The sequence below is a fragment of the Vairimorpha necatrix genome, chromosome 2 (assembly GCF_036630325.1).
Source record: "Vairimorpha necatrix chromosome 2, complete sequence".
In the NCBI taxonomy this organism is placed as follows: Eukaryota; Fungi; Microsporidia; family Nosematidae; genus Vairimorpha; species Vairimorpha necatrix.
In genome coordinates this window covers 550340-577545 of record NC_088817.1, presented here as the reverse complement: position 1 = coordinate 577545, position 27206 = coordinate 550340, and the positions used below count along the sequence as shown (strand labels likewise).

At 25.8% G+C, this 27206-nt stretch overlaps 12 protein-coding genes and 1 non-coding gene across 13 annotated transcripts; 5 read left to right on the top strand and 8 right to left on the bottom strand.

Annotated features, from left to right (window-relative positions):
- Positions 1 to 680: 680 nt before the first annotated feature.
- VNE69_02151 (uncharacterized protein) lies at positions 681 to 1607 on the bottom strand (the record flags this gene model as incomplete). The annotated part of the gene is made up of 1 exon (XM_065472700.1): positions 681 to 1607. One exon carries the CDS (start codon positions 1605 to 1607, stop codon positions 681 to 683), a length of 927 nt encoding a protein of 308 aa, XP_065328772.1.
- A 3555-nt stretch (positions 1608 to 5162) lies between these two features.
- VNE69_02150 (uncharacterized protein) lies at positions 5163 to 5931 on the bottom strand (the record flags this gene model as incomplete). The annotated part of the gene is made up of 3 exons (XM_065472699.1): positions 5163 to 5171; positions 5245 to 5696; positions 5883 to 5931. 3 exons carry the CDS (start codon positions 5929 to 5931, stop codon positions 5163 to 5165), a joined length of 510 nt encoding a protein of 169 aa, XP_065328771.1.
- A 1549-nt stretch (positions 5932 to 7480) lies between these two features.
- VNE69_02149 (uncharacterized protein) lies at positions 7481 to 8383 on the bottom strand (the record flags this gene model as incomplete). Its single annotated transcript, XM_065472698.1, has 1 exon — positions 7481 to 8383. One exon carries the CDS (start codon positions 8381 to 8383, stop codon positions 7481 to 7483), a length of 903 nt encoding a protein of 300 aa, XP_065328770.1.
- Positions 8384 to 10229: 1846 nt separating this feature from the next.
- VNE69_02148 (glutathione synthetase) lies at positions 10230 to 11540 on the bottom strand (the record flags this gene model as incomplete). The annotated part of the gene is made up of 1 exon (XM_065472697.1): positions 10230 to 11540. The coding sequence occupies one exon, from the start codon at positions 11538 to 11540 to the stop codon at positions 10230 to 10232; it is 1311 nt and encodes a 436-aa protein (XP_065328769.1).
- A 102-nt stretch (positions 11541 to 11642) lies between these two features.
- VNE69_02147 (AP complex subunit beta) lies at positions 11643 to 13664 on the top strand (the record flags this gene model as incomplete). Its single annotated transcript, XM_065472696.1, has 1 exon — positions 11643 to 13664. One exon carries the CDS (start codon positions 11643 to 11645, stop codon positions 13662 to 13664), a length of 2022 nt encoding a protein of 673 aa, XP_065328768.1.
- A 411-nt stretch (positions 13665 to 14075) lies between these two features.
- Positions 14076 to 14158, bottom strand: VNE69_02904. The gene has a single exon. It is a non-coding gene; the product is annotated as a tRNA-Tyr (tRNA).
- Positions 14159 to 14225: 67 nt separating this feature from the next.
- On the top strand, positions 14226 to 14543 carry VNE69_02146 (DNA-directed RNA polymerase III subunit RPC10; the record flags this gene model as incomplete). The annotated part of the gene is made up of 1 exon (XM_065472695.1): positions 14226 to 14543. The coding sequence occupies one exon, from the start codon at positions 14226 to 14228 to the stop codon at positions 14541 to 14543; it is 318 nt and encodes a 105-aa protein (XP_065328767.1).
- A 17-nt stretch (positions 14544 to 14560) lies between these two features.
- VNE69_02145 (small nuclear ribonucleoprotein Sm D2) lies at positions 14561 to 14821 on the top strand (the record flags this gene model as incomplete). Its single annotated transcript, XM_065472694.1, has 1 exon — positions 14561 to 14821. One exon carries the CDS (start codon positions 14561 to 14563, stop codon positions 14819 to 14821), a length of 261 nt encoding a protein of 86 aa, XP_065328766.1.
- A 511-nt stretch (positions 14822 to 15332) lies between these two features.
- On the top strand, positions 15333 to 15875 carry VNE69_02144 (uncharacterized protein; the record flags this gene model as incomplete). The annotated part of the gene is made up of 1 exon (XM_065472693.1): positions 15333 to 15875. One exon carries the CDS (start codon positions 15333 to 15335, stop codon positions 15873 to 15875), a length of 543 nt encoding a protein of 180 aa, XP_065328765.1.
- Positions 15876 to 16555: 680 nt separating this feature from the next.
- On the top strand, positions 16556 to 17743 carry VNE69_02143 (multiple RNA-binding domain-containing protein; the record flags this gene model as incomplete). The annotated part of the gene is made up of 1 exon (XM_065472692.1): positions 16556 to 17743. One exon carries the CDS (start codon positions 16556 to 16558, stop codon positions 17741 to 17743), a length of 1188 nt encoding a protein of 395 aa, XP_065328764.1.
- Positions 17744 to 17831: 88 nt separating this feature from the next.
- Positions 17832 to 18341, bottom strand: VNE69_02142 (ubiquitin-like modifier-activating enzyme; the record flags this gene model as incomplete). The annotated part of the gene is made up of 1 exon (XM_065472691.1): positions 17832 to 18341. The coding sequence occupies one exon, from the start codon at positions 18339 to 18341 to the stop codon at positions 17832 to 17834; it is 510 nt and encodes a 169-aa protein (XP_065328763.1).
- Positions 18342 to 21746: 3405 nt separating this feature from the next.
- On the bottom strand, positions 21747 to 22664 carry VNE69_02141 (uncharacterized protein; the record flags this gene model as incomplete). The annotated part of the gene is made up of 1 exon (XM_065472690.1): positions 21747 to 22664. One exon carries the CDS (start codon positions 22662 to 22664, stop codon positions 21747 to 21749), a length of 918 nt encoding a protein of 305 aa, XP_065328762.1.
- A 2210-nt stretch (positions 22665 to 24874) lies between these two features.
- On the bottom strand, positions 24875 to 25333 carry VNE69_02140 (putative SP-containing protein; the record flags this gene model as incomplete). Its single annotated transcript, XM_065472689.1, has 1 exon — positions 24875 to 25333. One exon carries the CDS (start codon positions 25331 to 25333, stop codon positions 24875 to 24877), a length of 459 nt encoding a protein of 152 aa, XP_065328761.1.
- Positions 25334 to 27206: the final 1873 nt, after the last annotated feature.

The window sequence follows — 27206 nt, the reverse complement described above, 5'->3', positions numbered from 1 at the left end:
ACATAAAACAGAAGAATGCTTTTAAACTCTTGAGTTGACATTTGATAAGTCACTATTAAGAGGCATAAGCAAAAATCAGAGGAAGGTATTCGAAATAAGTGGCAAACTGGCACACTAAGACTTATGAAAAAATAATAAGCTAAGTAGATTTTAATAAATTATTATTAAAAGTATCAAAATATAAATAAATTAACATTCGTGACGAGCTGTAATTATAAATTGCAATTTTGATATTTCTGTAATCAACAATACAAAAAAAAATTTATGCTAAGCTTTTACTGGATACCGTTATATTTATTTTATATTTTATTGCCGCGTACATTTACTAAATACTTAAATAATTAATATTTATATAACGGGATTTAATGATCATATATTAAATATTGTAAAGATTTTTTCAACAATAGTCTTTTTTAAATATTATTTAATTATTATTAATATAAATTTATGTAATAGTAAAAATAAATAAAAAATAATTATATAACATTCAAAACAAATAGCTATACTGTAAATTAGACGTATGAAGTTGGATAAAAACTAAATAGAATTAAACGAACAACGAAATAATATTTCAAAATATCTTTATGCGCTCAAAAATAAGTTTGTTTCAAATTTAGTTTTTTTTTTAGAAAAACTATAATATAATGTTTAAGACGACGAAAATAAATCTAAATAATGTATTAAAATAACTCCATGTGGTATTTCGAGATTATTTGACATAATTCATATAAACGTGAACTTAAGATTTCTTTTTGCTCATAGATATGATCAAATTTCTTTTTTAAAAAGATAAAATCTTCTAATATTTTTTTTTCAGGATTGTTAGCTATGTTAATTTGACTAATATAATATTTAAAAGCTGAATCTATAAGATCTGGTAAGTTTATAGTATTCATGACCATGATAATTTTCCAATTGGCCAATGAATACTTATAAAACAAAAACAAAGAACACGTTTTAATCTTTATGTTGTCTTTTTTTAGTAATAAAAAACTAAAAACACTATCAACAAATTTTAAAATCAACAGGATAAGTTCTTTATCGGGAAATTTTATTTTTGTGAGATTTTTCTCGATATTAAATATATGATAAGATACTATATGCCTATAATATAAAAAGAAATTTCCAAAATAATGTCTTAGTTTAGAAATTTCATGAGAATCAATTTTGTTAAAAATAATATTTACAGCATAATCTGGTTTTTTTCTAAAATGTAATTGGCATTCCTCTTTTATTCTAGATAAAATACCACTCAATTGTTGAAGTTGACGTGTTAATATTGCCTTATTATTAAGCTTGGTAATTTCCATATCAATTAAATCAGGCAATATTTGACATTTTTTGTAACGTACCGCCTCTTTGTATCCTTCGAAATTGTTTGTATCATTGATTCGGTCAACATAAAAATCTTGAGGTGTTTTGATATTTTCATCTATTTTTTCATTGTCTCTATTACTCGAAATTCTTACATAATCGTTGTTACCCAGATTATTTTCACCAATAAAAGTTTCATCTTGAAAATAAATCCTATTTTGACTTTGCGAATATACTTCATCACAATAAAATGAGCAAATTGTGTCTTTTAATATAACAGCAAACAAAAACATGGGATAGATATTGATAAATAATTTTAAAGAAAAACAATAAATTGTATATTCCTTTATCTATGCACAAAATTATAGTTTAGGATTTTGTCATTAATATCAAATAAATCGTTCTTGTATGCAAATTTATTATAATTCAATTTAGCCTAAAAATTGTGTTGCAGCGAAATATTATCAAAAAAGTATTTGAAATAAGTTGCAAGTTTTTTTTTGTGTTGATAATAATAAGCATATCTCGCTGTGGTTTTCTACAACGATTTCATTAATAATGTTCTACAAACATGTCATATATATTTAAGTACGTTATTTATCTTTTATTATGTAATTTTAGACAGATTGATTTATCAAAAAATATGACTCAACACAAACTTTTATAAATATAGCAAAACACAAAATTAAAATGTTAACTTGATAGAAATTCATAAATTTGATTATACGAGTATTTATTTGTTGTTTTATTTGCTAAAAGACATTTGTTTGATTTAAGCATCATGAAAAAAATGTTAGATAAATATCATTTGACTATTTTGGATGCAAATTCCCAATTTACATCTCTAAAAATGTTTCGATGATATCAAAAACAAGAACAAAAGCATTTAACATATGTACATATTTATTGACATATACTGAAGACTCTGTCTATGTTTGGTTCTTTAAATTCTCAATATTAAACAAGCTTTATGTTTATTTTGTTTCTCTAAGTTGACTGCTGTGTTGGTTTTATTACTTCGTTGGCCAACTGTATCGGAAAGTTTAATCCTCACAATTCTATAAAATATCAATATTTGGTATCCACAAATAGTAGTCTTTTTAATTTATTTTGCAATTACGTAAATAACGCATCAGCCTCAAATGAATGTCTCATACCATTTATTTTCATTGTTCAACCCCACTAATACGTTTTTCCATTCGTCATGGTGGCTTAAAAAATACCTTGGTTTATCCGGATAAAACACAATAAATTCTTCATTTGAAGTATTATAAAATTAATTTTGCTTAAAACTTATCAAATTTTTATTCTAGGTTGTTGTTTATATAAGGATTTATCATTGAATAGGGATTTATTTATTTTATTATTTATAATCAACATCCCTCCCCTTATAGAATTAGCTCCTCGTCCACAAGTCTTTTTAGTTGCGAAGCATGTCTTTTGTAAGACTTGGTGCCAATTTTTATGCAATATGAATTCTTCCAATTTACTTAAGATACAACCCTTTTTCCAATATCTCGGTTTTCCCTTTGTCACGTTTTCGTTCTTTATTAAAACCGTATTCCCAACAGTAAAGACCTCTTCCTTCGGCAATTTCTCTGTTGCTTTTGAATAATTTAATATATTGTTAAATTGTGTTTTTTTAACCGTTTCTGCATATTCTTTATCTAAGGCTTCGTTTGGTGTACATCCCAACCCTACGTGATAAGAATTATTATAAATTAGAATAGCTTTCTTTACTTTTGTTTTTAAAAACTTGTCACTTTCGTTTTTATATACCATCTCTTGTAGAGTTCTATTAAACCTTTCCACTCTTCCGTTCGATTGATGATGGAATGGTGTCGTGTAGTGTAACTTGATATCATTTGTATTTGCAACATTTTTAACACAGTTGCTTAAATTTTCTTTTGAGCAATCCAAAACAAGAGTTTTAATTTGTAACTCTTTATTAATTTCCATTATAAATTGGGCTATTTTTTGTCCAGACCTATCGTTAATACACTTAGCAAATCCCTTTCTGGTGTAGTAATCTAATCCTGTTATTATATAATTTTTGTCTATAGGACCTATAATGTCTATTCCCACCTTTTCGCCTGGATAATACGCTGTTACGAATATAAATTTTTTGTTTTTCTTCGGATTATACATCTTACATATGGTACAGTCAGCTATTGCCTTTTTGGTTAGCGATTTGATATTAGGCCATTTATATTCGTTTTCTAAATTATAAATAATTGTTTTTGCACCTCTATGTAGCATTTCTTTATGCTTTTCGAATATTAATTTAATTTTTTCTTGTTCTGATATAGGTTCACTTTCCTTCACTTCGTTAACAATATTTTCTTTTCCTTCAAAGCTCCTACTAAGAGCGTCCACGTGTGACATTTCTTCACCTTTTCTATAAATCACTTTAAATATAAAGTTGCTAAGTCGATCTAGCCATCTGTGGATTCTCAGAGATTTAATTTCTCCTTTGTTAAGTGCTTCCAGGGCCTTATGATCTGTAATGGCAGTAAATTCCTTTCCATATAGATAGTATTTAAAATGTTCCATTCCCCATAGCATAGCTAGACATTCTTTTTCACTTATTGAATAATTTCTTTCGGGAGGATTTAGACTTCTTGAAGCAAATGCGATTGGGACCTTGACTCCCTTGTCGACCTGGGCCAATATAGCACCTAGACCTGTGTTTGACGCATCTGTTTCCAGGATAAATTCAAGATTGTAATTCGGCTGATGTAGCTCTATTTGTTTACTTAATACCTCCTTTAATTTTTCGAAGCTGTTTTGGTGTTTTTCTGTCCATATGAATTCTACTCCTTGCTTTAATAGATTGTATAGTGGCTCACATAACGTTGCGCAATTGCGAATGAATTTTCTATTGTAATTTATCATTCCTAAAAATTCTTGAAGTTTTTTCTTATTCTCTGGTTTTTGAAATTCGTTTATAACTTTTATTCTCGATTTTTCGGCCGATATTTTATTTCTTTCGATATTGTATCCTAAAAATTTTATTTTATTAACTTTTGAAACTGTTTTCTTTTCGTTAATATTGAGATTGTTGTCCTTTAATATTTTTATTACTCTGCATAAGTTTCTATCGTGTTCCTCACTTGTTTCTCCGAAAATTAAGATGTCATCTACGTAAACGATACACGCCTTCCCTATTTCATCTTTTAGAACATGATCCATATATCTCTGAAATATGGCCGGGGCATTCTTAAATCCCATTGGCATTACTTTCCATTCATACAAGAAATGCTTAAATCGAAAAGCAGTTTTATGTTGATCCTTTTTCGCTAGAGGAATGTTAAAGAAACCATCTTTCAAATCCAGTTTTGTAAAAAATTCTTTGTCTCTCAAATTAAATACCAAGTGTTCTATATTAGGTAGGCTATATTTGTCTAATTCTACCAATTTGTTTAGTGCAACTAAATTAAGTGTTATTCTTATACTGTTATCTGGTTTTACTACTGGGCGAATGTTATTTAGCCATGTAGACTTCGATGGGCCTATATAATTCATTTTTATCAAATTTTTTATCGTATCTTCCATTCCAGATTCAAATTTCTTGGGAAAGCTAAATACTTTCTCTACAACTATAGTGTCTTTTTTTGTATTTATTTCACATTCATACTGATCCTTAGAGTTTATCATTACTTTAATTCCATCTTTTCCAATCAAAATTTTTTCTTTGGATACTTTTGGTAAAATAAAAAATTTTAACTGATATTTCGTATTTTTATAAGTAACGTCACATAAAACATGATACTTAACTTCAAAGGTTTCCTCAAGACAGGTTCTGAATTTCAGTTTGACATGGTTTTTTCTTCTTTTTAAACCAGCTTTTAATCTAACTGTGTCAGAAATAAAATTGTAGTTAGATCCTGTATCAAAGACTACTAAAAATTTTTTGTCTTCGATATAAACTAAATTCTCTTTATTGATAATCTCTTCTGAGTCTTCTAAGACTTCATTTATTTGAAGCTGCTTTTTGTTATCGTATTTCTGCTTTATTATATCATTTCTAACTTTCTTAGAACCATTACGACCAGATTTCATATTTCCTTTTTCTTCTCTTCCCAAAATAGTCCTTATCTTATCGTTCAATTCTTTATCAATTTTTTCCATCATTAGAACTCGCTTAAGGTCGATATCATTTAAAGAACAACAGCTCGTTATGTATGCTCTTAAATTTGGAAATTCTCTTCTTATCCCGAGCATTACAATTTTCATAGATTCTTTTGAGTCCATTTTTACTACTTTTGATTTCTTTTTAACTTCGTCAATGAAATCTTTTGCATTCTGGTCCTTTTTCTGAAAAAGGCGGTAAACATCCACTAGTTCAATTTCATCTTCTTTAAATTCTTTATACAGTGCTTCTTTCCACTTGTCATATGTTATAGAGGAACTTCTTGTATGTTCCATAAATGTTGAGTGCCATTCAATTATTTCGTAACTGGCTTTACTCAAAACATACTCAATTTTATCCAATGATTCCATTTTTTTAAACCATCTAAATATTTCATATCTCATCAATTCTTGGGATAAATTTTTCCTATTTATACTGGGTTGATCATTATTCTCCACCATGTTGTTTATATAAGGATTTATCATTGAATAGGGGTTTATTTATTTTATTATTTATAATCAACATAGGTAATTAATAATGAAGCAATGTTGCTTTTCGATTTACGGCTGTTATAAATCTAAGGAATATGGTTCGATCATAAATGAATACTTTGTTGTGTTTTATGCGAGATTAAAGCTGAAAAGGTATTTTTAAGATAGTTGTTATCTATTGAATGTCGTGCGATAACCGAATATAAACATAAAAATAGCCTTAAGAATAAGGCAGAATTTGTTACGCACGAACTTGAAAAATCAGATTAGTTTTAATGATCGTTGAGCAAAAACAAATCGTTTGTTGTTTTTTATATGTAAAGATTTGTACATTCTTTTATTCGTCTATGAAAATTATCGATACTGTCTGTTTTCGAAGAATAACTATACTGCTTCTTATGGAATCCGCCAATAGCGGCACATATTGGATACGCATTATTTTTTGATATTGTCAGATGATCTTTTTAGCACTCTATGGCGTTCAAAATAACGTTTTAATGTTTTCATGATATCCCAATATTTGTTTATAGCATATCAAACACTGACATATATATTACATAATATGCACAAAATGTACGGAAAAAGTTCTGTAAATGGTTTAAAATTAAATTTCATAGAATAAATAAAGAGACAACCTTTAAAACTAAAACGTTGAATTTGGTCTTCACCATAGTCCTATGGAGATTATTATCACTCAATACATATATTTTAATAAAAGTCTTTTTAAAAATTACTAATAAATATTATAATATACGTACATTAATTTTCTTTATTTTTAAACGCTTTTGAATCATAATTGACACTTTTTTTATAACTTATGGCTACAATTTTGTTTTGTGCCTTTCAGGTTCATAATATAAATATATTTAAAAATACATTTTAAGCTTCAAATAATCGTATAAACCACTAATATATTGTAATTATATTTATGTTATATGAATAGATGTTCGAATCTACCGTTTGCCAACATATGCTATAAATGTACTGATACAGAAAATCATAAAGACATAATATAGCCTTTATCTATATAAAAGCGTCAAATACCAATATTTTATGGTCTGTTTATAATCGCATAAAACACAAAGAAAATTCATGTAGTATTTTTAAATAAAAAATCTATATTGATCAATAATTATCCTAGTATATGAAATGTGTGTAGTCAAAAGTTTCTATAAAAATAGACGTCGTGTTTAAAAAAAATTTTAATTACATTATAAATATATTGAAGATTAAAAGCGTCAAATTTCTAATTTCCAATGCATAAATCATAAATCTAGATTATAATATAATAGAAAGCTGATGTTTTTTGATAAGAAGTAGACACTTACATTATTAAGGTTTCTGTTCGTAGCATGTAAGGCTTATATTTTCTTGTTGTCGATTTATTTCTTGTTCAAAATGTTTAGTAGGCTAGAATTAAAAAGTATTTTTGCAAATGAACAATTTCTTTGAAAGCAAACTCTAAGAAAATTATTATTTTTACATTTAGAAATCTCGCGTTATTATTAAAACATAGCAAATTTTTATAAACATTATTCTTTATTTAAGGTAAATATTCTTTTATAACTATAAGCTTCTGAATTTTTTGACAAATTTTTAGTAGCTGAGAACAAATTTCTTCTTTATGTGTGTAAAATCTGTTAAAACTTAATTTCAACCACCCCAAATCATTAAATATTTCTTTATATTCGTTAGTTTTATTTTTAAAAGTATTAATCATAGAATCAATCAAACTTGGTATATTGATATTTTCTGTAAGCTCCTTTATTTTCCAAACTTCTAGCTCAAATTGCTTAATTAAATTTCCTGAATTATAATATAATGACAAATTGTTTTTCTTCGGTATTACAAAATCACAAACATCTTTTATAAAATCCAAGGCAGAAATAAGAAATAAATTTTCAGGAAATCCTAAAACAATAAGATCATATTTGATATTTTCAGTGTTATCTGATAATTCTTTGTGATAATTATTGAACAATTTCCTTAAATATCGTCTATTGTCGTTTATTTCTTTAATTTCTTCATTATTAGACTCAATTTTGACTTCGATATTGTAATTATTCGTAAAACGAACATGAAATTCATTTTTAATGCAATCGAATTTTTCCTTCATTTCATCAAGCTGAGAAATCAAATTTGTAGAGATATTTTTCGGTTTTATAATTTTATAATTGTCAACATTATCAGTTTTATTGTGTCTTTGAGCCATTAATATAGACTTTTCATAGTCTTCTAAATTGCCCCCTTTAATCAAAAATTCAAACAATAGTTCTATTGTTGGATCTTCGATTTCTTCCTGAGACGCGATATTAACACCTTCTGCTAGAATGGCCATAACATCTATTGTAGGTTCAATACATTCAACAAATAAAACCTCTCTATTTATTTCATTAGTATTAGAAATATAACTAGAACAATGTATGAATAGAATAAACGAAAACATGGGTTTGGGCCCATTTGCGATTAATTATAATTGACCTATAAAAGATAAATTAAATCTAACAAATATGTGTCAATCAGAAACGACTATATATTGATGTATGAATTTTAAAGAATAAAATTTTCTAAATTTAATAACATTTTGTTTGCAAAACAAAAGAGCATCAATTGTAAATTACTGTTTTCTTTCTAAAAGAAAATGAGACTACAGAATTATATCATTCTGTTTAATAGATAACATGTATATCAGTGAAGTGATTACCATGTTCTGCAAGAAAAATTGTCTATTTTTATGATTAAACTAGCTATACTTTTTGTTTCAATCCCCGAATTTAATGTACATGTTTAATATTATGCATCTTTTTATCATTTTAAGTCTTGTTTCGAAAAAATAAAAATCTAACAAGGTATCAATATGGTTATCAAAACACACTTAAGTAACGTATAAATAGTAAAGTATGATTATAACACATATACAAAATATACTGAGACATTGAAAAAAAATCTCATACATCATTTTTTTACACTTATTAATATTAATATTGAAGTTTAAACTTTAAACAATTTAATTGTAGAGACGTTTAATAAGTTCTAAATAACGATCTGACGACATTTTAGAGCTAAGCTATAAAAAATAATACTAGAAAATGAATTGAACATAAATTGTACATAAATAAAATTTTCAAAATGGAACTAAAAACTTATATTAATATTAATATAACATATTAAGTATAAAATAATATGTAAGAGATTTCGTAAATCGAGGAAAGGAGGGGGGTAATGAATTGTATAAAATTGCTTTAATAATATTGTAGAAGTAGATAGATATATATATGTTGTCTCTTAAAATGACTTATTTATGGCATAAATTATGATGAGTATCTTATGAATAATTGTTTGAACATGATTATCAATGTACTATACTGTAAATGATGTGTCTGCACAATAATCTGATTCGAAATAAAATATAAATTAATTTTTTAACATTTATAGTAATAATAAGATTTAAAAAAGATCACTATGTATAACAGTATTAAACCTAGTGAATGTGTATTGTGTTTCATTGTTGTATTATCCAATATCTTGGTTTCATTTTTTATATACAAAAATATTAAATGTAAAAATCTTCTATTGTTATATCGTTATCTAATATCCGGTTTAGGTTTTTATAGATCATTTTCGTTGTTTTAATGCTTCTTATTAAAATTATTCTAAATATTTTTTTTGATAATTGTATATAGTTAACCCAACAGCATAATCTTTGCATCGAATATTACAAATATTTACCATTTGCCAGATCGAATCATAACTCAAATTTGATTAGTATTCTATGAGATACTGTTTTTTTGTTATTATTTTTTCATCACATTTAAATGTTATCGTATGTCTAAATAGTAAAAATCAACATACTGTATAATTTTAAATAAAAAATGATATTTGTCTCATTGGACTATTATTAGAATCTTACAGTTTCGAAAAAAATAAAAACCATTTTAGAATTTATATAAACATATAAAATACACATTTCAGACAAGATAAGACTTAGGGCTATATATGCTATTCGACTTTCAGAACAACAAAAAAAAAAATTACACATACGTATGCTTGTAAAATTTTCCATATAATTTAAGCTTTATATCGATAAATTTTAACTAAATTTATAGTGATTTAAAAATAAAAAATGTATTTAAGAGTATAAATAATTACAAAGATTTTTTTCCTGTAAATTTTTATATTATCTAATAACAATATTGGTATATATATAATTCGATAAGAAGGGCACAAATTTGATATCTCATATTATAAAATTTAGGAAAAAAAAAGATATGCATAAGAATTTTTTTTAATTTTTACTCTATAAGAGTTAATGAATCTAATGCGCCATTTCCTGAACATATCCCTCCCTCAAGATTCCTTTTGTCTTTACTACGTACGATATAACCTGCTTCATCATTTATTATAATTTTGTCATCGACGATTAACAAACATCCAAAGATACTTACCTCATTAATAATTTCACGTTCAGATTTGTCATATATAAACATATTTTTAACTGTAGCAGAGTTAAATTTTTTCATAAATATACTATTGCTTTTACCCTTGTTAATACTGTTCCCTCCTTCATCTACACTTTTTTCAAGCCAATCATCCGCTTTAATTTTTTCTTCTAATTTTCTTTTTTCAAATCTTTCTTTATTTAATATAAACTCGCCAAAATAATTACTAATCTCATTCGTTTCTTCTGTGTATAAATTTAATTTGTCTGATAAAATTACTTGAAATAGCTTGCTATTTATAATTTGAAATTCAATAGAAGGTAAATTTATAACATTAGCTAATTCTAAATCCTTTCTAATGATCTTGGATTTATCATCAAAGTGCTCAAAATTATAAAACCATCTGTAATATATAATAGATACTCTTTCATTCTGATAATAAATATTTTCCAACTTATCTTCTTCTTTATCTTTTTTGTTTTCTAATTCTTCAATGGTAACATGTCGTAAATGTATACCACTGCAAAGAAAAGCTTCTATAAGCTGTATCTTTTCCATATAATTGGAATTATTTACGCCTGTAGTGTTGTCGACCATTACAATCACTGTGTTTTTTATATTATTTTTTAATTCATAATATTTTTTTATACTGATTATAAAATTTACAAATTTTTTATCAGAATTACTAACTTCTACATTTGGATACATAAGCGAATGTATTCTATTTATCCGTGGTCCTAAAAAATTAAAACATTGTGAAATTGTATTTATTTCTACCTGTTTATATTGATCATTATCCAATAAATAGTCAGATCTAAAATATAAAGCAATTACATCTTCTTTTTTAGTTTTTTCCTTCTCAAAAAATATATCATATAGAAATTTATTCATTGGTTCATCAAATTTATAAGACTTTAAATCTTTTGTAAGACGATAATACATTAAATTTAATTTTGGCTGTAATTTTTTTAGTGATAAATAATCCGATTTCAATATTGGAGAAGGTTTTAATGTAATATTCATAATATCGTTATTTCTAGTATCGTATAAGCCTACTACTCTAGCAAGTTGTTTTAATAATTTTTTATCGGATTGGATTTGTAGTGTATTGTCTTTATCATCGTGAGTATCTTTTTCTATACCCGACTTTTTAATATTTGACATATAAAAATTTGAAGTTTTTATTTTTATTATTAGGATGAAACATGTTTGTTTAGAAATCATTTTGAAACATTTGCACAAAAACATATTTAACAAAATAAACAAATGAATTTTTTCAAAACTAACAAATTTATTACAGAGAAATATTCCAATGATAAACTTATTTTACTGTTAAAATCAACATCTCCAAATGATAATATTGATGCTCTTAAATATATTTTATGTAAAATACAAGAAGGTTATGATTTTACTCTCGAATTTGATTATGTTATAAAGCTTATTGACACTACAAATCGTACATTGAAAAAACTTACAAATGAATATTTCAAATATTTTTTTAAAATTTATAATGAAGATGAGAGAAGACTCTTATTGGTCAATACATTTCTAAAAGATTTCTCGGACATGTCAGAAATAATTATAAATTATATCGTTGAGTTGTCTGACAAGTCTATTATTAATTCTTTCTTATCGCATATAATAAAATATTTGAAAACCACAAATAACAAAAGACAAGCTTACTATGTCGCTTATGCTTGTGATAAAAAATTTGGAACTGAGGTTGTCAAGCAGTTAACTGAAGATTGGAAGGATCCTGATTATCTACATATTATAAGTTTAACAAATCATACTATGCCTGACAATATAATACTTTCAAACATTTATAATAATGCAAATTTAATACCAATACTTAGGAAGATGTATTATGAGAAAGCAGAATTTTCAAATTGTAATATTATAAAAATTTTACTTAAAAAAGATAACTTGCAATTATTTTATTACACTTGTAAGATTATATTATTCAAATATCCAGAATATTTACAAGATGCATATAATCAATCATTAATTCATATGGACACTACACCTGAAAATCTATATAATATTTTATTATTACACGAAGAAATGCTTGAATATGTAAAATATTCAAATTTTACTTATATTATATACGGTAAAGATCCCGATTACATTAAATTACAAAAAATCCGTATTCTTTTTAAAAATTTGGATGAATTTAGTGTTAAAGAGATAGGAAGACATAATTTCGTAGAAATTATTGAATACAGCATTGCAAAGGATTGTTTGATATTTGAAGATGTTTTCTATGAAAATGAAATCAACAAAGTCATTAATTCGTTGTATAAAGTTCATAAAGAAGATAAATTGAAATATGTTATTCAAAAATATCTAATATTTTTAATTGATAAACATGAAGATATGAAACAAGATCTTTTAAAAAAATATGTCTATCTTTGTTCAATGTATTTTGATGATGATCTACTTCCGGTTATAACAGCCAGTTTTAACACTATTTTATCATATCATTTAAACTTATACAAACGAGATATTTATGACAAAAATGGATTAATTAAGTCATTACAAAAATATAAACACGTTTATAATGAGAAGGTTAAAGCGTTAACAAGTTTAATTGAAACCGATATATCTTCTTTGTTACAATTTCAGGATAAAATCAAAGAAAAAGTTGTAAAGAAAGTACAAGTTGATTTGTTTAATAATTTACTTGATTCTAAACCATATCAAGAAAATTCCACAGGCGTTATTAACACCACACAAACAAAATCTGAATCTTTCGATCTAGAAATTAATACTAAAAGCAAAATTGTCAAAGAAAATTTAATGAAAACCTTTATTATTTTTAGAGACATCGAAAAAGATAAAATTTTAGTGGATCATGATTCAATAAAAGGTGAAATGTTTCTTAGAAACAACATATTAATTTTAAGTATTGATGTATTAGAGAAAGATACTTTTGTTGAGTGTATTACAGAAGGAAATACACAGAAAATTACATTGTCTAAAGAAAGCAAAGTTCCTTTATGTGATATTTCTAATGTCGATAATGTAAAAATAATATTTAATGAAAGTCAATATGAAGTTTCAATACGAAATAAAATTTCCAAACATTCTATAACTAAAGAAGTATGGGAGAAAGAGTTTAATAGGTTGACAAAATATAAGTTAGTAGAAAATATTAATATGGATGAAGTTTTTAAGATAGATGATGAAAGATTTAGCTTTTTAGTTTATGATGAGAAAGTGTATGGTAGAGTTTATAATGACCAGATAATTTTAAAGGGCAATGAAAAGATACTTAAAGATTTTTAATAAAATTTATTAATCTTATTTGCGATTATAAAAATACATGTAGTTCAAAATTTATTTTTTTTGGTTTAATTGTATTAATTAAAAATAAAAATTTGTGTCGAAGACCATTATATTTGAGGTATTTTATGTTTGATCTTTATTTTGTTATCAAACTAAAAATTAAATTGTTGGCCTTAACTATTTTAATGTCATATGGTAATATTTTTAATGGCGTTGTAAAATTTTCATGTTTGTTTTAACCTCTTATATTATATTTTAAACTCATACAATATAAAATTTACTACAAAAGAATATATGATATTATTGATATCATTCACTTGATTATATCTTATTTCAGCATACTTTATCAGTTATACCAAATATCTTTTTTAGCGTTATCTATATTATTAATAACAAGATTTAAGAAAAAATTCTCCCAGACAGGAGTCGAACCTGTGACCATTCGATATCCACATTTTCTACAGTCGAACGCTCTGCCACTGAGCTACTGAGAGTTGAAAATGTCAATCTAAAAATTTTTATTTTTAAAATTTTTTGAAAATGACAATTTTACACTGCCCAATGTTTTTTTGTCCTTTATGTTCAAACATTCTGAATATTGATAGACCAACCACACAGACTGTTTTATTATGTAACACATGTCCCTACCAGTACAAAATCAACATAGTCCTCAACAAAACAGTCAAAAACAAAGTCATGGAGGTAGAAAAAGTCTTAGGAGAAGATGAGTACAAATACGCAAGTACATGTGAAAAGAAATGTATAAAATGTGATGGAAAAAAAGCTTTATTTATGGAATTACAAACCAGAAGTGCAGATGAGCCAATGACGATCTTTTATGAGTGCATTTCATGTAAAACAAATTGGAAAGAAAATTAAATCTTTTTTTGCCCTTTATGTTATTTTTTGACAAATTGTATAAAACTAATTCTACTGTTCTTGTTTCTCTCCGGAATAATCACAAGCTTGTTTGTAAACTTAAGAAATATGACAAGCATTTCAACTTAATTGTTTACGATGTGACTGTTTATAAGAAAATGACCAGTAAAAATAGAGGAGTGAAAAAAAGATTAGAAGGATATAAAAGTGAAGAAGATTTAGAAGATAAAGAAGTTTATATAAGAGGAGACACTATTATTACTATTAGTGAGCTATAAAACAGAATAAATGCCATTTAATATTTAGCATGGGGGCGTGGCAATTGGATTTCGTTTAGTTCTTTGAATAAATTTCTACATGTCAAATTTGAAACTTTTTTCAAACATATAATTGATTTTAAATATTTACAGAATCTTTTTACTTTTATATGGTTTTATGTATTAATTTACTCTGTATATTAAGATGACGCATCAATTTCTTAAGTAATACATATGTCGGTTTTATTAAAACAAAGAAAGAGATTTTTGGCAGGCGATCTAAATGATCATATTTTTAAGCCTCTTTAGATGTCTTGTTTATAATTTGTAAAGTTCAAAAAAATTGATCATAGAAAAAAATTTACAACTTAATTTTATGAAAATACATATTATTTATATTAAATTACATATTGTGTAATATAAAAAATCATTAGAATTTTTTTTTATGGGTGTTTTAATTTCTTATTTTTTTTAAAATAGTTTGTTTGTTTTTTTGAAAAAAACTATAAATAGAATTAATTTCACCCCTTTTATGCAGGACTTATTTTTCAGCAGAAAATATTTAAGGCGAAAAATAATTTTTATTACTCCAATAATAACTGCTATTCTTCATTTCTATTGGAGAAAGAAACAAGAGTCTAAACCTGCATATTGTTTTGTCGAGACACCCACGACAAATCATCATCGCACTCCTTGGACTTGGAATCCCACGCCCAAGCATGATAGTCCTTTACTTGAGATTAAAAAGTGTGACAGATCGCAAATTAGACTCAATACATCAGATTTTAGACCTTTTGTAGAATATCACAGAGGAAGATCTAATAAAGTTTATGTTCCTAAAGTTTCTGAAGAACATAAGTTGTTTATGGCTAATGAATATAAAACTTTAATAGAAACATTAGCGAGAAAATTAAATGAAACCTATGAGTCGGCAGTGCCTTGGTGGAACTTTCTAAAGTGGATTTATAAAATGTATAATTGGTGTAGAAAAACATATAATATAGCTGATGATTTTATTAGGAACTCAGTATTAACAAAAATCAAAAATCTTTTTGGTTATGTTTCTTGTGCTTAATCGTGACAATATTCTGGAATACGCTTAAAAAATTAATCGTATGTGATGTCATTGTTAAAATAAAACTTAAATATTTTACATAGACTTAAATATCTATCATGTGGTAATATTACTTCTTTTCGTTGTCTTTTCTATGTTTATAATATGAGAATGCTCTTTCAATTACAAATAATTTATTCAAGTAAATGGACTATGCGGAAATGAGGCATTATTACGCAGAAAAAGTCAAGATAATGTCATCAACACATAGAAAATAATCAAATCATACAAAGGCGGTCACAAGAGTCTCTAAATTTACACAAGACAAACAAAGTTTTACGCCACTGGGCTAAGTGCGTATAGAAAAAACAACAAAGAAAACATCCTCTCTTAATTGTAAAATAAGGAATACATAAGCTTGCCATCAACTAAATGTTTGAAGATTAAAAAAGTTTATACAGTAATTAGATCTCTTCTGGAAAGTGCAAAAATGTGCTACAATGATTTACAAAAAGATGAAATAAAAAATTAAGTTAAAAATATTGGGTCAAGTTCAGCTGTGAAATTTAACTTTTTCAAATAAAAATAAATTTTATTTTTGATATTGTCCTCTAAATATGATAAATCATAGAATAAATATCTCAATTCTAATTTTTAAGTATTTCGGATCTTTCTTTATTGTTTTTTTATTTCTCTACCCCATGAGATTGATAGTTAAAAATCTACCAAAATTTTTAACAGAAAATGAAATAAAAAAAGAATTTAGTACTCATGGGAAAATAGTAGATTTCTTGATGCTTAAAGACTCCAAAGGAAATTTTAGACGAGTCTGTTACATTTCTTACCAATCAACAGAGATTTCTAATAAAGTAATAAAAAAGATGAATAATTCATATATTTCAAATCATAAAATCTCCGTAGAAGAAGCAACACCAATAAAAAAAGAAATAAGTGAATCAGAAGAAAGAATTGTAAAATACCACAATAAAATAATAATAAAAGGGGCTACACTAGAAGACATCCCCGAATTAAAAAAATTTGGAGATATTTTAAAATATGAAATAAATGACAATAATATTATTTTACAATACAGAGATGTAGAAAATACACTCCGAGTACTTAAAGAAGTATCTATTTTAAACGGGAAATTTGTAAAAATTTCCCCTTATAAAAATACGCCTCCTAATACTTCGTATTACAATTCTTTATTTTTTAATTTCGAGTCAGTTATAAAAAACACATGCGACTTGGGACTAAAGAAAAACGAATTAGTAGATTTAGATGACGACGAACTTGGGACTAAAGTCGCCCTTTTAGAAACAAATTTAGTAAATGAAACTGATAAATTTTTAAAAAAAAATTCTATTTTTTTAGACAAAATTAGCGATAAGAAAAATAAGAAAGTATTGATAGTTAGAAATGTAGAAATAAATAAAATATTGAATTTTGTAAAATGTAAATGTAAAATCGAACCATCTCCTAGTAGAAATTTAGTATTATTAAAATTTAAAAATGAAGATGAAGCACAAAAATGTTTTAAAAATATAAATTTGAGGAGATGTGAGAATGAAGTAATTTATTGCGAATACGCGCCACTTTGTGAAGAACAAGAAGAAGAAGAAGAAGCAGTAGAAAAAGATGATAAAAAAATTAAAATGTTAATAAAAAATATTCCATTTCAAGCTACAGAGAAAGATATTAGAAATTTATTTAAAAATAAATATAAAATTCAAGGAATTAGATTGCCAATAAAAAGAGATGGAACATTGAGAGGATTTGCATTTGTGACATTTGACACGAGGAAGTCATTGGATGAAGCTATTGAATATTTTGGTAAGAGCACTCATCTTTATGGTAGAAGATTAGTATTAGAAATAGCAAATGAATAAAAATAAAAAATTTTAAATATAATTAATTATATGTAAAAAACAAACAAAATTATAATATAATAATTTTATCATAGAAGTTAACAATTCTTTAATTCAATAATTTACTAAGGGAAAATTTAGTTTGATAAGTTTGATTTTGTAACATTTTTATAAATTCTTGGATTACAATCCCACCTAACAAACATTCTTTAATGTAATGACTTTCATCTTTACAAAATGCTGCATTTTTTATAATTTCCTTATTGTCAAATTCCAAGCTCTCGCTCGAAATGTAAAAATTTACAACCTCTGGCACACTGTGTAACTTGTCAACTACGAAAATTATTCCTTCTGGTTTATCAAGCATATTAATTTTAGGGTTTATGCCTTCTATGGTATTAGGAACCAGTCTAGTAAAAGACTTAAGCGTATTATCATCAGCATATATTTTATTTACTCCTAATAGTACCAAGTTCTTCATAATTTCCCCTGATACAAATGTGTCATCTTTCTCTGATAAAACTGAAACTGATAGATTGTTCAATTTGTCCTGGACTTCCTTGCCAAAAAGACGAATCTGCCTGTCATATTTATTTTTATCATAAGAACTTACATTCATTTAGGAGGGGGAATTTATAAGATGAAGAATATTAAGAATAATTAGAAATAAAAGATATATTTATAACTAAGCTTGTTATAAATTTTTGTTTTATAAACATAATCTAAATAATCTTCGCAGCTTCTTTATAATGTCATTATAATTTAATTATAATGTCTTGTACTGCTTGCTATTCATTCTTATCTTATTGTCACTCTAAGGCTGACAGAAAAAGATCTTTTAATATTTCCACCTTTAAGCATTTTGTATACATAAAAATAAGGACAATTTCTTCTTTGATAAGATGTATTGAATGAGGAATTAAATGGAGGTAATTTTATATGTTATTATACGATATTTTTATGTTAATTTTTTCTTAGACACGAGAAGATTGGAACTGAAAGCCTTAATTTTAAATGAAAGCCAGGTTTTTAAATTTTTAGATTCTATTATTAATATTCTTACTTTGCATCGATCTGGGCTCAGACCTTTTTATTTGTCCAAGGGTTAGGGGAAGCCAATAAAATTAGTTTCGTCTAATAAATTCCCAAGAATTTATTTGTTTATAAATTGCGCACCTTCTTTGCCATTTACTTCAGCAAATTCGGATAGTCAGTTTTCAATGTTTTTTTTCTAAAAAAATATAGATTTAAGAAGTGACCTGACTTCCTAATTTGATTAGTAACTTCATAATATACTTTTGAATCTTAATAATGAATAGAAAGCGATGTTACGCTTCAATAGTTTCGACTGCTTTTTGATAAAATTTATGTCTGGCAGTTATACACGCAGCTTAATTTAAAAATCCAGTCCTGGTAGTGATATACACCCAAGAGTTAATTTCATTATCTATAATACTTGCCAACAAGTACAATTTTACAATATATCGACATTTCTGCTTATGATTTGTCAAATCTTGAATATAAGATTGCCATTTCGTCGGTATATGTTGATACTTGTAATAATCTTATTGTTTAAATATATTACCTATTTATTTAATGTTTCATAAAATGTTTATAAGGTTTAAAGACACTAAAGAATGACGCAAAGGGATTTATGATGGGCATGTAGTTATTTTTTTGTGGAAGAACATAAAGTACAAAATAAGTTGTATAGGTGCAAATAGTGTATAAAATGAAATATTATCGAAATTTTAATTGTAATTTAACATTTTCCCCTATTGTTACACTTCACTTTAACTAAAATATACAAAAAGTTAGAAATATAGTTATTTTGTAGCATATCTTCCACTCTAGTATGTTTTAGATTAGACCTCCTCAATAGCTAACCATTTGTCTGATGAGCTTGAATTTATAACTGTCTATTATAAAGAAGTTTCGGAAATCTAAAAATTGTAATATGATTTAAAAAATATCTGTTAAAAAAACCCGCAAACCTTAATAAATATTATAAAATTATATTTAAATTTCTGTTTTTTATCGATTTTTAATTATATTATAAAAAGACAAACTTTTAATAGCTTACATATTGCATCATATGTATTTTTAAAAATTTTTCATCTATTGTCAGAGGGTTAGAGAATACTATAGGATGCAATTTTTTTAAAATTTACCTAAAAAAAATATTAAGTATAGATAGTTTTCAAACGAATCTGTATAATTCGACTTTTGTTTTTGCATTCGCTAAAACGCTTACCCATCTTACGTTCTAAACCCGAATTTTGCTAATTTATTTGAGAAAATCCATACTCGGGCTGTATTTTGTACAAAAATCTAATATTAATAAATTTTTAAGCAAATAAATTAAAAAATTGTCAATATATGCATCATTTGTATGTAATTTGGATCAAATCGCTAATTACAAAATTTATCATCAAAGTGTAAAAAATTGGCAAGTGAATGAAAAAAAATGTACAAAGTAAACAATATTAATATTTATTTGTAAATGTCAAAAAGTCTTAAGTGTATTTATGCGAATAAAAAAATGCTATATTTTTTTTGCTGTTTGACATAAACCTAAACATGTTAAGTTTAAATTCATATTTATGTTTTGCTGCAAATAGTCAATTTTATTTTACTTTATATAATACAGAAACTCTTTATTATTGAAAAAATCCGACAAAAAAAAGAATAGAAATTTGTAAAGCATGTAATATTAAGAAATACTCGATGAAATTATAAGCATAATTGTGTTTTCAATGTAACGTTATGAAGAACATTCTTACAACTAGTTACAAGATCCAAAAAAAGATTGCCGGGAGTTCTGGTTTTGATACCCATAAAATATGAATATGAAAAATATGTTCAAATGAAACATGTTCTTATATACCTTTTGCCACATGTTTATTCTGGGCGGAACGTAGAGCCGTGCAACACCACAAAAATTTACTTTAAGACGCTTCGTTGGATAATTAAGGTTATAATTAATAAAGACCAATGGAAATTGATACGAAACATACAATTAAAGAAAATTTTATAATAGTAAGTACAAAAATTTCTGTTAAGGATAAAGGAAACATATAAATATCTAACCAGATGCTAAATTTAAACTTTAAACAAAAAAATTTATGCCAAAATCAACAAAAATTTAAGAAACCCAGTATAAACTTATTCATTGCAAATGTATGCATTAATTATCTGATTAAAAGATCTAAAATACGAAGAAACAAAATATTTTTTTTTTGCTTTTACTTATACAAGTGGATAAGAATTTATTTTGAATGACAAAGATTTTTAAATATTCTCGGCCAATAAAAAAACTTCTGATCGCACAACTTTATGTAGCATTATGCTGGTTTCATATTGAAAATTAAACATTGCGTTTTTTGAAGTCTAATTTATTTACTGTATAAAATTTATAAACAAAAAACGATTTATTCGACAAAGTTGTGGGGGAAACACTAAAAAAGTGTCTATATATTCAAGTTTTTAAGATAATAGGAGTATCAAGATCGATGCTTTTGCGTTGGACGCAACAACTATGGCTATTTTTATATATGAAGCCGATGTAACACATTGCCCGATCACCATAAACAGAAATATGAATTGAGAAATCTAAGACAAAAATTGGCCATAACACATTTTCTTATTGAAAATAAATTTTTCCATAAAATTTAGACTAAATATTAGAAATAACCTCATTAATTGTCAAATATTTGTATCAAATTCCGTGTAATAATAAACAAAATTAAAATATTAGAAAGATCGAATATAAACCCAAGACATAGCGCATATAATTTTATATATGATTAACCATACTGAATATTGCAACTATTCATAGTTTACAGTGTTTTCGAATTTATTTGTAGTTTCAAATAAAAAAAAATAAAGAGCTAAAATTCTAAACATATGCAGCAATGATTTCTCAGTACGACCTTTCTCAAAAATCTTTTAGAAATTTAAAACTTGCACAAGTAATCTAATCAAATTTTTAATAAAAAACCAAATACATACATCATTTATTTTTTCAATTTATAATGTTTGCAATTTTTTGACACAGTATACGTAAGAAATAGACAATGTCCGCTTTGGTTTTGCAAAATTTGTTAAAATTATATTTTAATCTTCCCAAGTCGTTATAAATTTCAATATCTTTTACATTTACTTTCTTGAACTGGCGTTGCATCAAATCAATCAACTTTGGTATATCTATAACATTCAATGCGATTTTTAATTTCCAAATTTCTTGTTCAGTTTTATAAAGTAATTTCTTAGATTTAGAAAATAATGATAAATTATTTTTCTTTGGAATTATGAAATCGCAAAATTCTATGATAAAAACTAACGTATTAAAAATAGACAAATTGTTCTCAGAATTAAGAGCAATAAGTTTGGATATAATATTTTCTGCATAAGCTGAAAGAACTTTTTGATATCTTCTAAAATATTGACGCAAATAAGACCTCAATTCATATATTTCTTTGACTTCTTTAGTTTCAAAAATTATTTTAGACTTATAGTTAGAGTGGTCAGAAAACAAAATTCCAAAATCATTTTTAATACATCGAAATTTTTCTTTTATTTCATTAAGCTGTAATTCAAGAGGATCTGGACAATTTGTTTGCTTTCCAATGTCATTATTATTATTATTGATAATAATTTTATCTAAAGTTTGGTCGTTGATTGAAGGCCCTTTAAAGAGATCAAAATCACCGCCTTTGATCAAATATTCAAATAAACATTCCATTGTTGAATCTTCATTTAAATCCTGTGTTATTTCATCATAACTCTCTGATAAAATTGTCATTACATCTATTTTTGGCTCGATATTTACATTTTTACAGAAACTCTTTTCATTTTCGACATGAAATATGCATTCTTTGTTTGTTTCTATAGTATCAAAAACATGACCAGAACAATTTAAACTTGTAATAAACAAAAACATGGGGGTAAATGCAAATTATTAAATAAATTATCTGCACATTTTTTCGAAAAATGAAATATACACGTAAGATCATGTGATTTATTAAAATATCATAAAATAATACGTTTTCGTATAGGTCAAGATTCGAACAACTCAAAACAACATTGTCAATAAAAAATATTACTGTAAATTATAAAGCACATTTTAAGTATAAAAATTAATGAACAAACAAAAAATTATTTCGTAGAAAAGAGGTCGGCGACTTGTATTAAAACAAAGAACAAGATTCGTTTAAAAATAAAAGCGTATCTATTTCTAAAATGTGTTTGATCAAATCTAAGGATGTAGTATTTTGTAGCATCCGTTATATTTTTTAAATTAAATTTTGTTGCGCATAATATATAGTATTTATCTGTAATTAAATGCAAATTAAAATCAGAAGTAGAGCTATACCAATGTAGTTAGAAGCATTTGTTTTTATTAAAAAAGCTTTGCCTAATGAACTCTGGAAAAGGAATCTTTTTTTAAATTTAAAGATTAAACGAAGTATAACAGTTATAAGAGAACCGTATTTTATAAGAGGGTGTAACACTCCAGCAATAAACTTGTTTCATTAAGTGGTTAATGGGCTCATAAAATCGTTTTTATTGTTAAGGAATTATGAATCTTGTAAGATACACAGACAATATTAAAGCTTACATTTCGGTTCATGGTGTCTTTCACATTAAAGTAAACAATCTACATTGGAAAGCAGCCGTAAATATTTCTAGCGAAATAGGTATAAATGCATAGTGACTATCTTTGAGAATGTGTTAAGCGTTTATTACAAAAAAAGATCTACAAATCGACATTTATGGATTAAGAATTTCGGGGGGGGGGGGGGGTGACCTATAAAAATGTTCGGTACATGACCGTTTGGAACCCGCTTTGGAAAAATGAACCCGCTTTAAAATTTTTAGGACCCCTTTAAAAAATGGCAAAATTGGCAAAAACAATGTTTGTTGAGGCAGATGAGGTTTTTAGTGATGAAATGTATTTATACATGGAATATAAAGAAAAGTTTATTTTGGAAACATTTGATGCTGAATTGGCGTGCGCCTTGCTCGTTTCTGTAACTAGTAGAAATACTGCTTTTTCCTTGAGGTAATACAAGAAAATGTATAACCTGTTTCTATTATGATCTCTAACCAATGGGCAGCATATGATGCCACATTAGCTAACCAAAGGCATGGAGCACAGTACTAAGAATCACTCCATAAATGCTGTAACCTCTAGCGATTCTGAGTCACAATACCATTGATTAAGTTGGTTTTGGCTCATTTAATAAGAGATATTCGATCTAGATATAAACAAAGATGAACACTATGAGTACCTTTTACAGTCCCACTGGGCTTTTCAAATTCCCAAAAATCACCGGATAAATTGTCTTCTGTCATTATTTAAAATAAATCATTAAGTACCTTTTTTTTATAATTTTTTTTATTTTTCCCTTTTTTTGAATTTTTCAAAACGGGTTCATTTTCCCAAAGCGGGTTCCAAACGGTCATGTACCAAATGTTCAACTACAAAATTTGGTTTTTTCATATGCATTTGTTTGACCTATATATAAAAATAATACATTTGAAAAAAATTACGCATTAGCAAAAAAAAAAAATATATAGTGTTTTTGTTTTTACACTTAATATTTTTCAAAAAATAATATAAATATAGCTGCAAAAAATTATTTATGATGTTTAAACATTTATTAAATTAATGTCTGAAGGTAAGTGGCCAAAAAATAAATTACTGCATTGAAAGTTAAAGAATTAAAATTACATAAATGATAAAAAAAAATTTCATTCGCGACATTTTTTTGATTTTAAATTATATATTTTATAGATATTAATTGTATTTTAATTAAAATACTTTATATTGTGTGGTTGTGAGATCCTTTCTTCTCTGAATTCTCAAATTGTTCTGTTATATTCTTGCCTTTATAAGTCTAAGTGCAAGAGTGTTTGTTGATAAAGCATATTAAAACTATTTAAATTGTTCTTAAAGCTATAATGTAGACATATTTAACTATTTTAATATTAGTTTTTAATATTAATTCAAATAAATATTTTAATTTATTGATATATGAATACGAATTCAAAAAAATAAATATAAAATATTAGTTAGAAGCAGTAAGGTCTTAATAGTTTTCCTCAGAGAATGAGTATTACCCTAGAACTTCTAAATGATACTCATCGTCAGTTTCCACTAGTTTTGGTTTCTTTCTTTTTTTCAAAGATGTTATCGGGAAATGATTCAAAGATATCTATAACATCTTTCATGAATTGTTTAACTTCAATGGGCGAGGTTATTTTCACTTTAACAAACTCACTTTTCATATCAGCAATTTCATTAAAATCTTCATCTGTTGGATAGCTTCCCATAAATAAATTTTTTGCATGTTTCATTAAGAATTGAATCTTAGGAGGAATTTCAATTGGAGCTTCAAAGGTAAATCTTTCAGGACCTTCAGTTACAGAAATACTGTCAAGTTGCTTTCCTAAGCGATCCTCCTTTTGGACTTCAAGCTCAAACTCACGCTTAGCTCTTTCAAGATCCTTTTCTAATTTTTCCATATGTTTTTTCAACCTTTCCTTAGCAGCATCATTATCTTTACTCGATCTTACACCTAACAACAGCAAAAACAAAATATTCATGAGGGTAATTATAAATGAGTTTTTATACTTTTTAATTAATTTTGCCATATATGATGGTTAAGAACACTGTTTAGAAATGTAAACAACTTTATATTAAACACAAAGTTTTATAAAATATAAATAATAACATCATTTATTGAATTAAACACATAGTTGATGGTATAAATGACTAAAGGCGAGACTATAAACAACACCCCAATCAAAATCGTTCATTTAATTTCACTAAACAAATTTTTATAATTTATATCGTTTTGAAGGTTTAGGAATAGTGTTTTTTATAAGATGTGAAGTGATCAAATATCACATCGTCAAAATGACGCTAAAAAAATCAATTAAATGAATTTTCGATGATTTGTTTAAGACCAATATATTTAAAAACTAAAAATCAACAATATAACATTTTATTTGTATTTTTTGAGTTTTGCGACAATGATTAGCACATTTTTATTTGTAAATAGATGCTATGTACATTAGAAAATTAATGTAATCGATTTATGGTTCTTCTCGAGATAATAAGTCTGATAATTTCGAACTACATATATTAAACATCGACATCTGCCTACAATTATTTTTATATTACGTTATTGACCAGTAATATACATATAATTATCTAATCACGTCAATTTACGTATTTTGCATAATATCAATATTAAAAATTCAAATTTAATTTATACGTAATTTTATTTGAAAATTTTTGATTTATACAACATTACATCTGGGCAAAATCGTAGGTTATTTTCATACTTTGAAACAATAAAGATTTATCGTAAGATGTGAAAGTTAGGGAAATAACAATATTTTAGGTATGTGTATCAAGACGTTATAAACATATTAATAGACGAATAAATAAATAAGATTATATACGCATCTGATAGATTTTGTTTTTTATCAAAAAATACAGACTAATTTAAATTTTGATGTTAAAGGTTTTCTGACTAAAAATAAAGCTATGTAAAAACTATTTAGGAATATTTGATATATATATAAAAGAGAAAACAGCATTTATAACCGATTAAAATTTTATTATGATAAAATATAGGTTTTATTGATGCTCTACTAATATTTTATATTTTTTTGATGCGATGAGTGAATATTTTTTTATTTTATATCAGAAGAAAACACGGGACCATTGACCTCATTTGCTTACATTATTCAGTTTTTGCCTGCTCAATACATATACAAATGTTATAATAAAGCAATATTCGCCACGTTTACTGTTCATTTCAAAAAAAAATTTGAGCCATTTTTTAAAACATGAGAGTTATAAAGAGGCCGCAGTTAAAATTATTAAGAATATAAAAAAACCCGCAGAAGAAATTATGGGAAGAATATAAATGTTTGACTTTCATTTATTTTGCTGAACACATAGCCCTTATAATAGATTTTATGGATTGCGTTGACAATTTTTTTTCCTTTAGTTGCGGACAGCTACTGCATAAACCAATAATATAAGTTCTCAGGGCTTATTACACATTTTTTTCTCGAATTTTGATTGGAGGACCTTTCTTAGGACCGCCAAAATTTCCAACCTATATAGTAATTTACGTACATTATAATAGAATGAACTACCTCTACTTCTGATCATAATATAGAGGTTTATATTTTTATTTATACGTCAATATTATTAAAACATAAGTAACAACTAAGTAAAGATATTTCATAATTCGAGATATACATTATATTCGTAAACGATCAGGAACGTACGTCATGATTAAATGACTATTTTAATTATGATAAACACATTAAATAGATCTTTAAAATAGCACATCACTAGTTTTTTAACATTTTATTCAAAAATTATGTACTTTATTACATCTTGTAATTTCTAAAAGATGTATTAGATCACGCAACACAAAAGAATAAACCAGAATTA